The following is a 10728-nucleotide window of genomic DNA, read 5'->3' as shown; positions in this document are numbered from 1 at the left end:
AAGGATGAAGTATTTAACTTTGCAGTTTTTATTGTAATTAGAATTTGTTTTATGAAACTGCAGACTCAGAGGCTTGAGACTCCATTAAAGTGATGTCAAACTGTTGAAGAATAAGTCAGGGCAGCAGTTGAGCCCAAGTGTTTGCTAACCAAAATCGTTGTGATGACTAAATTTTCTTTTGCGTATAGTGTATTGTAGTGCTTAAGATAGAAGAGAAATCTTAGAATCCCTCTTATGTGAGTGTAAGAAAGAGGAAGCTGCACCTATATATTTAAACAATTTTAGTCCTTTTACTTATTAATTGGTGTGTACAAATTTTCAGATGGCTTTTTGTCTATAAATAATTGTTCAGGAATTTTTACTTATATGGATCATAATACTTTCAGCTCTATCATTTTTTGGTGATGCTAGAAGATTCATATATAATCTATTTTTATTTTATTTTGTTCAAATTACAGGGCAAAAAGCTCCTACGGGAAAGAACATTTTAGCATGAAAATGCTTTAATGTCAAACATAATAAGAAAATAACATTTCATATATGATTTAAGTACATTTTCATAGTTTTTGTAATGATTTTAGGAGTAAATATACATAAAAATTATGTGAGATTTCACGAGGTCTATGGTATTTCATTTGTGTTATGGAGTTGTTTTATTGAATGATTATCTTTGTTAGTTTCTTAATTCCATCAGGTAAGAATCTCAACAAATAGTGTTTTTAGCATGTCAAATTTGTATACACCAAGGTATTGATTCATGCCTCAAACACAAAAAATTGTGAGATTTCATTTGAGAATTATGTGAGATTTCACGAGGTCTGTGGTATTTCATTTGTGTTATGGAGTTGTTTTATTGAATGATTATCTTTGTTAGTTTCTTAATTCCATCAGGTAAGAATCTCAACAAATAGTGTTTTTAGCATGTCAAATTTGTATACACCAAGATATTGATTCATGCCTCAAACACAAGAGAAAATTTCACTGTAAAAACACTAGAAAGATTTGTTCTGGGGATGCACACAATTTTCTACTGCTTATCCTTTTAAAGGGATAGTTCCTACCACTTGAGCTATCATACGGGGATACGAATTTCAATCTATGCAACAAAATTTTCAATTTAAGACTTTTTGTCCACTTTCCTCATCATTTCTAACTCTTCTATTTCATTTGTTGTTTATTATATTTTTAATAATCAATGAATTGATTGATGTATTATATACAATAAGCATATTCCCCGTGCAAGGCGCGGGTAAAAAACACTAGTATAAGTTATAATAACATTTTTTTTTATACTTTTTTATCAACAGTAAAATAATTTTAACTTTTTTTTGAACTTGAAATAATTTTAACTTAAAAATTATAATAAGTTATAATTTTAGTATCGTAAAATATTATTTAGTAAATTTAAATTTATTCAACTTTTGTTATAATTATTTTTTCTCTATTATGCTTCCTCAAGTTATTTTTACTTCTATATAATATATCAAAAATCATATTAATTTTTTTTTTCAAATAATATACACATTCGATATAGTAATAATAATATCTTATAGAGTCATTTTTTTTTTAAATTTTCAACTATTTTTTTGATATTAATTATTAATAAATATTTTTTTATAAGTAATAAATAGTAATAAGTTTTATTTTTTATTTTTTTAAAATTTCTCAACTTATGATTAATAACTAATAAGATTTATAATTATTATTAACAATAATGTAAAGAATATAAAAAAATTATTATTAACAATCTATTATTGTCATTAATGTAAGGTAGTCAATTTCAATTATTATTATTTTTTAAAAATTCACCTGAAGTTGTAATGAATAATTAAAATTTAAATAATTTAAATATTTCATTTTAAATAAGAGAAATTGAAAAGTTTTAAATTTTAATATTTACTTTTAAATATGAGAAATTGAAAAGTTTAACAATTAATAATTAATATAATGAATAATAAATTTGATGTAGTTTTTATTTAAGTTTTCAATTTTTTTATTTAATGTTTTTAATTCAAAATAAATTTACTATTTTTTATGTGTTTAATGTTATTTTTTCAAGTCTGCTTTACATATGTATATAGATAGATATTATTTTGTTTTTAATTTTTATTTTTTAAATTTGTTAAATGCAAAGCTCAAGTCAATTTTAAGTCTATGAATGTTGTTATTTAATATACGTAGTTGAATAGTTTTTTATAATACAATTTTTTTTAGTTTTTAATTTATTAAATTATTTATTTTTTAATGTATTTAATATAAAAGTATGTGAGCTTTTATGATTTAATGCATTTATTGCATGCAAAAAACACAAGTGTGCTTTACATATATATATATATATTGCGTGTAAAATAATAAATACCAAATTTACTAGTATATAATATCATTAGTCATTTTTTTAATGTGATTATGAAGCTTCAAATAAAAAATTACCGGCAATATGTTCGATAATAAATGAGCAATAATACAAGATGAGAAATAGAAGTCTAAACCTCAACATGATGAGTCAATGAGTACTTAGCTAGATAGTATGCCACAAAATTGGCATCCCACGGACTAAAAAAAAAAACAAACTACAATTCGTATTGGGTAAATGATCTAAAACCGTGGCCAAGTATGAATTGTTATGCTCTCTCTTTGCAATGGTTTTTATTAAGATATTAATAATGAATAATGACTTATATCATTAGTCATGATTCCTTAATAATAACTTAATAAAAATATGTATATTATATATCTGAAAAATAAGAGTATTTCTAAACAAAATCAAACGCAGGAAGGGATGGGTATTTTGTAGACACGTAGTGTAATTACATGTTTTAGTGATCAATTTGTAACCTAAAGTATTTTCCATAAAAGAGATTATTTATTTTTATTTACTCGTGTTAAAATGACCAGTTAAATTTTGAAACAATCACAAAATATATTGGAATTTGGAATACAACTATATATTTTCATTCCATACCAAATTGTTTTCTTCAATACAAATTAATTACAGTTCATCTCTCTTTTATATTTTAATTAATATTATAGTTACAAAAATAAATCTCTTTGCAGCTCGACACTTTTATATTTCAATAAATATCTTTAACTTTCGAAAAAAAAATTACAAAAGTAATAGTAGAATAAATTATGGTGTCATTTCAGCGTCTTTAATCATGACTTTTATTCTATATTTCAATTTAAATAAATATTATAATTGCAATAATTTTTTATTATATTTATTAGCTAATATTTAGGATAATTTTTAATTTTCTAATCCAATTTTTTTTTAGGTTTCAAGTGGCCTTATTTTTTTCTCTTTTTGTTGGTTTTGTTTTCCGATTTTTTTGGCTAGTTTTGGTTTGCATTCTTTGGGGGCTTTCTTTCTGATTCGGATGGTTGCACGATTGTTGGGGTTTCTTTTCACAATGTTGGCTGAGCTAGTTATTTTTCATTAAACGTTTGGCTTTTTTTCTTGCGTTTTTGCTCAAGCTTTCTTAATAAATAATATCTTTTAGTTTTCGAAAAATTTAGAAATATAGTTTCAGATATCTATTGATTAATTTAAACTTTATGCATAGTTGTAAATTTTAGAAGATTATAAATGATATATATTTTTTATTATTTTTAAGGTTGTGAATTTATGATATTAATATTTATCATTTTTTTAAAAAACGATTATTAATTACTATTGGTTCGCCAACGGTTTGACCAGGGTAAACCTTTGAGCCTTTAACCATGTGTTTCAACTAGTTTAATGACAGATCCAATTTTAATAATATTGATCCGTACAAATGAAATTGGTCGAAATAAGTTCAATCAATCAATAATCAATAACCCTGAAATTAGAGAAATAAAGAAACTTTTTTTTTGAAAGATGAGAAATAAAGAAACTTAATTTCAAACAATCATAGTATTCTCACTTTTATTTCACCTCACTTTGATTTCTACATTTCTCTATCTCGCTGTACCTTTTTGTACCTTTTTCTTCTTAGTTAGGGTGTATAACCCTCAGTGATTTCTAAAGTTATTTTTACTTAACAAATTGAAATCTCTAGATCTCTGGAGGCCCTTTGTATCATTAATTTTTTTGTCATGTCACGTAGATAATAATCCATCCTCCCATCGCGATCTACATCAGCATCATTTGATATGTTGATAATTATCTTTCTCAAGACTCTCCCAATAGTGACTAAATAGGTGAGCACACAAATCTCATTCGTTGAACCTTTAAAGCCCTTGATCTCCACCTCTCTAAGAGTATATACCATGCATGTATAAGCCCTTGCATGTTCAGTCCAAAACCTCTCAAGGTTAAAGTTGATTGGTAACTCATATTCCTACAAATATAAACAAAACAAAACTTAGCTACTAAAGTTCACACACATTCACAAAATTGGTTAATTATGTACAAAAAAGGACAATCGCTTTGCATGAATGTTTATTAATAGAATAATGTTCAAATATTATATTTGCCAGGTTTAAATTTTTATATCATCTTCTCCAATTATATTTTTTTCCACTTAATTTGTTAATTTTTTGCATTAACCCATTTTTCATTTTTTTCGGTAACTTCTTGTCGTACACATAAAATAACTATGTATGAAATACATACTCACCAAATATTTCTTTGGATGACCTAATTTGATAGTAAGATGTTCTAGTTCGGGGCATCTATTAAGCAAGAACGTGATTCCCAAAAACTCGTATTGATCTAAAGAGGTCTCCATTATCAAACGCCTCACGGTCAAGCTACGTGACATTCGAAGAAAACAACTTCCACTGGGAATAACCTATGCATGTAAAATCAACAAAAAAATGTTAAACAATATATATATATATATATCATTATCTTATTATTACATAATTTAGTAAAACCGAACAAAAAATAGCTATGTTCCCAAAAAAAATATAACATACCTGAAGCAAGTAATTACTCACAGTTAAAATACTGACACCAGAGATATCTTCCACCAATTTGTAGAGAAAAAGAGCATGCCCTTCAAACTCAATGCAGAACTCAAGAACTTCCTCTTCCATCACAAGGGAACGTACGTCTATGATCAAGAAGTTATTATTCATTCCGCTATAGTAGAAATATCTTAAGTTTGGAGCATTGACTATAAAATAACGACCATTGGATCTAAACATGCATCTGTCCACGACTAACTTTCTCAATCTTAGATTTTCCTCCCCTAAATCAAAATCATCTGAATTCCAACATCTTGTGAGACTTAAACTCTCAAGGGCCTTGCAATTTGACAACAAGGTCTTAATAGTAGTGAGCTTCACTTCCATCCAACCCAAAGAAATTTCTTTGAGTGCATTGAAATTAAGAAACTCAGCCGCAACAAAGCTACATGAAAACAACTTCAAAGATTCAAGGCAAGTGTGGTCATAAACATGTGTTGGTAATTCAAACAAGGCCACACAATTAGTATTAGTAGTAAAATAACAATCCAATGTCGGATCACAAAAGTCCAACTCCAACTCCTTCACCCCGTGTTTTGTAGCAAAAACAATGCATTTTCTTACAATCCTCTTAGCCTTTTCAGGAATTGATAATCTTAAGAAGAACTTATCAATGACTGTTCCTATATGATTAGCAATCCAAAGTGTCATAAACTCTAGAAAACACTTTCTTTGGGCTTGTCTGATTCGATAATTTTGACCATCTTTCACAAAAAAACCTTCATCAAATACTATGTTGGATGTAGACCTAAAAATGTCTATCCAACTTTTAGAGAGGATTGAGGTTCTTACCGCTTCCTTGAACGGTATCAAGGAAACAATGGTGGATAGTAAAGAGTGAGGCAATGAGCTAAATCTGTCTCTGCTAGGTGCCATGGCTATAGTATTTTTTCACAAAGTAAATGATAGGAGATGAAACAAGAATTACAAAAATCAGATTTATCCCTAGAATACAATAGTGGGCGGGCATGTCTAACGTCTATTGCTACCCTCCATTTATACATCAAACCCCAACAAATCACATTAATAAGATTTAATTCTCCTTTAACATTCTCCCTCATTCATACCTCAACACGATAATTTCAAAAATACTCTAATCTTGTTATCATATTTAATTATTTATATATGAGGAGGTGGTGCTTCAAGGTTTAGAAACTCAGAAACCTTATTATCATAAATTTCATATAATAAAATTAAAAAATTAATAATTCATAATAAAATTTATTTATTATTATTATTACTAACTTAATATATTTGAAATATAAAATCAGATTAAATTTTAATTTTTTTATATAAGTTTCTTTGTATGAAATTTATTCTATATATCTAAGTTTGACCTTTTTTTAAGGAAGGTTCAATTCAACCTATTTAAAGTAATCCTTATAGTTTTTATGTTTTAAGAAAAATTTATGTTTTAAGAAATAAATTTTATTAGTTTAGTCAAACATGAAATGCTACATTTACTCTATAATTATATTAATCATTAACATACCTTAAAAAATGTTTAGAAAATATATATTACTAAAAAATTGAATATATTAATTATTAATTAAGTCAATAATTTTAAATACACATAATGATTTGTCATTAGATATTAAAATTTTAAATGTTTATTAATGACAATAACTAAACATTTGATATTTATAATTTTTTGTATGATATTTATTTTATATCGATTAGTTTATTTCCAATAAAATAAATTTATTTTTGAGAAACTATTAAACATAAATTTTTTTTTTGAAAGTAGAATGAGAATACATTTAACACTATGAAACATAATATGAATTAGTGATTTCTTGAGCATAAAATTTATGCCATAAATATAATTTAATTTCATCATGCTTGTAGCTTTTCAACCTTTTTCTATTATTAATAAAATCTTTTAGCTTCCGAATTTGTGTGTGGGTGTGATTAAATACTACTTATTTAGTTTTTTTTAAATACATTAGTTTTGATTTCAAAAAAATACATTAATTTTGAGTCTATTATTAAAAACAATAACTGGTACATTCCTTTTCTTGAAAAAATAACTTTTTTAGTACACCTATTTAATAGTTTTTATATACATTAAATTTTAGTCAATTATTAAAAACATTAATAGCTAGATTCATTTCCTTAAAAAAAAGTTTTTAATACACATATTCAATGATTTTAAATACATTAATTTGTAGTCAAGGATCAAAACATTAACTACTATATTTCTTTCCTTAAAAAAAGTTTTTAATACTAATATTTAATGGTTGCTAAATACATTAATTTTAAGTCAATTAATAAAAAAATTAACTACTATATACCTTTCCTTTAAAAAAATTTGAATTAAATTATAAGAAATTTATTATACATTAATATTGAGTCAATATTTCAGTTAATTATACCATTATGTCTTATAGTCTTTAATTCATTTTAATTTTGAACTTTATAATATAAAAATTAGTGAAGACATTAATTTAATCATTAATCATTAATTAAATTATCAAAAAACATATGCTAATAATTAGCCTTAATTACGTTTTCTTTTAAACACAATTTCAAATTTGTATTATTATTTCAAACTCGAAACTTAAAATACAATTAATTTCATGAAACGTTACCATTTTCAATTAAATTTAAACAATCCAGAAACTACCAAAAGTATATGCAATTAATATTGAAAAATAATTCTTCAAATATGTGATAAATTATGCCTGAAAGTTGAAAAAAGAAATAGGAAGATTTGACAAAAAATTAAGCATAGTTGAAAACAAATAAGGAATATACTTTTTAAACTAGACATCAAAACATTTAATAATTACTAATAAAATATAATAATCACGCAATTAATGCTTATAAAAAGGCAGTAAATTGAAATGAATTATGAGAAATTTATTATACATTAATATTCAGTCAGAATTTCAATTAATTATTCTATTATCTGTTATATTGTTTAATTAGTTTTAATTGCATTTAATCATGAACTTTTTAATAAAAAAATTAGTGAAGAAATTAAATAAATCATTAACAATTAATTAAATTATCAATTAAATTATGCCTAAAAAATAGCCATAACTTTCATTTTTTTTACAGACAATTTCAAATTTTTAACTAAATTTAATGAATCCAACTACTACCAAAGGTCCATGCAATTAATATTTATTTAATGACTATTTAATATTTGTATTATTAAAGTCTGCATGTTAATTGAAACGTTTTCGGGCCGATTTTAGAAGCAGAAAGAGTGTTTTTTTTTTCAGAGGGCTAAAGGTCAGATTGGATAATTGGGGCGGTCCAGTGGGTTTGTGGGGAAGGGATACGATTGCTACCTTTTGGTTGTTTCAGCTGCTTTCAGTGAGGGGTGTTGCTATTTCTGTTTAAAGATTGGATGCAATTATCATTACCTTCTTCTATTGGTGTCAAGTTGCGTGTCCTTGTACTAGCTTAGATTAGTTTTTCTTTTTCTGGTTTTTTATCTTTCAATCTTTGTACTGTTGCTGCTTTTGCTGTTTTTCTCTTCTTCTTGCTGTTTGCTTTCAATCTTGTACTATTTATGTTGAGGTTTTTTTTTTTTACAGGAGGAAGAGTAACGGTAAAAGAAAACTAGCTAAACGAATCTAAGTAGATAGAAGTAGCAGCAAATGACGGAGGCATGGCCCAAGTTTGAGAAGATGAACCAGTTCTAGCAGCTTCTCGAGCGAAGGTATCTGTCGTATTATTCTTATCCCGATCAATATGCTTCACAGTACATCTCTCAAACTCTGTAATTAAATTCATTACCCTTCTGATATTTTCGCGGTCCCAGAACGTGCTAAAATCGCTCCCTGAGTTTAGCACCGTAACCAACTGTGCACAATCAGAGGAACAACGAACCTTCTTGTACCCAAGAACCATAGTAGTGTGCAAACCCAACTCAAGAGCTCTAATTTCTGCCAGAAAAGCACTGCCTTGCTCGACACTCAGGGATATAGCTGACCGCCAGGAGCCCGTGTGATTTCTGATAACGGTTGCGCACCCCATTCTACCAGGTAGCGAGTTCTAGCTTCCATCAACATTATGTTGAGGCTTTAGTTCCTCTCTTTAATATATATATATATATATATATATATATATTTAGTTTTTCCAAAAAAAATTATATGTTCAAGTATATCAACAAGGGTCTTGACAGAGTTTTCGTTGAGATTTTTAACTAAGGTAAAGACTGAAACCAAGTTGAAGTTGTACATGAGATAAATCAGTATTATGACAACATGTATTCATCCTTATGCGAAGAAATATGGGGAATTTTCCACTTATATATTTATGATAAGTGGCCTCCAGTTTATATGCTATCATTCCATTTTTCAAATGAGCAGTCTATCACAGTCAGGTCTTACGAAAGAATTCACACGGTTGTTGAACAAAATGAGGATCTTGATACAATATTCTTAGCATGGTTTGAAGCAAACAAAAAATTTGAAGCTTGTCGAAATCTATCATGTGCAGATTATCCTCAAATGTGTTGTAAATATTGCAGTAAGAACTCAAAAATTTCATTAATATGAAATCAAGATTACAATCATAATCACAATAGTGTGAGGCATATCAAATTGACACTTTAACATTGTCCTCAAAGAGTTCATTCACCCGAGATGTGAAAACTTCTCAGGATTAGCATGCTCTTCTAGCCAATTGGTTAGGACTCAAAATTAGAGAAAACAAATCACTAGAATATCAACCCAAATAAAATAACAAAATGAAAATTCATAAAAAGAAACACTTTTCTACTTCCTCTTCACTCTGTGGCAGCCATCATCCATGTATATATACTCAAGCATTGAAACTTCACAATTGTGCAACAGGAACAAAGCGGTTAAAGCATTTATAACCATTAAAACCAATGACAAGTATATGTTTATAATAAACTAAAGTTGAATAATAGTTATTAGCAATTATTTTTTCTTTTAATTTAAAAAATAATAATATAAACTTTTGGAAAATACTATTAATAAAATATACAATAAAATGTTCATTTATAACCATGAGGCAAGGATGTGGAGCCTGAATTGGAAGGTTGACATATATCTCTAATTGGAAGGTTGACATATATCCCTCCTTTTGTGGATAAATTTTTTACATGAGACTTTTGGTCACTATCCAGAAAGAATGCATGAGTTTTGATGATGTGAAGACAGTTTATGAACAACTATTTGAAATATTTTGTGATGCGTGTTATGCTTTGGGGTTGTTGGCTAATGAAAAAGAGTTCATAGACAGAATTAAGGAATCAAGCGAAGTAGGTTACTGTCACCATTTAAGACAGTTATTCGCTATTGTGCTATTCATGTGCATAATGAGTAAACCAGATTTCGTTTTGAATGCTACATGGAGGTTACTAGCTGGCGAATTTTTCATGAAAGAAGGAGAATACTTCAAATACCAGGTTGTATATTACCATTAATTTTGTGGTTTATTTATTTTTTTCATTTTAATTATCTAATTACTCACTTTAATGTGTATTTACCTTTAATACTTTTTTTAGATATCTGTATAGACGATGATCAGTTGAAAAATGGATGAAGGATCTTTAGTTGTTTACCATATTCGATATTGGATGATGTGGAAAAGTTTCAAAACAAGTTCATAGTGGAGGAGCTTAACTATAGTAAAGAATAAATGACAGCTAAACATGCATAATTTCTAAATATGATGACATATGAATAGAATGGTGTGTATGACAGCACTATACAGTTAGTGTTGTCTGATAATGATGCATTTTTCTTTTTGTATGAATATGGAGGAACTGGAAAAACATTCGTCCGGTATACT

The 10728-nt window shown here is 27.0% G+C and overlaps 2 protein-coding genes across 2 annotated transcripts; both read right to left on the bottom strand.

Moving 5' to 3' along the window:
- Nucleotides 1-4016: 4016 nt before the first annotated feature.
- Nucleotides 4017-5826, bottom strand: LOC130721633 (putative F-box protein At3g29830). The gene is made up of 3 exons (XM_057572394.1): nt 4900-5826; nt 4599-4772; nt 4017-4319 (listed from the first exon to the last, which is right to left on the bottom strand). Exons 1-3 carry the CDS (start codon nt 5824-5826, stop codon nt 4017-4019), a joined length of 1404 nt encoding a protein of 467 aa, XP_057428377.1.
- Nucleotides 5827-8523: 2697 nt separating this feature from the next.
- On the bottom strand, nt 8524-8940 carry LOC130721617 (uncharacterized). The gene has a single exon (XM_057572393.1). The coding sequence runs from the start codon at nt 8938-8940 to the stop codon at nt 8524-8526; it is 417 nt and encodes a 138-aa protein (XP_057428376.1).
- Nucleotides 8941-10728: the final 1788 nt, after the last annotated feature.

This window comes from Lotus japonicus, chromosome 1 (assembly GCF_012489685.1).
Source record: "Lotus japonicus ecotype B-129 chromosome 1, LjGifu_v1.2".
NCBI classification, from domain to species: domain Eukaryota; kingdom Viridiplantae; phylum Streptophyta; class Magnoliopsida; order Fabales; family Fabaceae; genus Lotus; species Lotus japonicus.
Note: the sequence above shows the minus strand (reverse complement) of the source record. Positions and strands in the feature narration are given on the sequence as shown.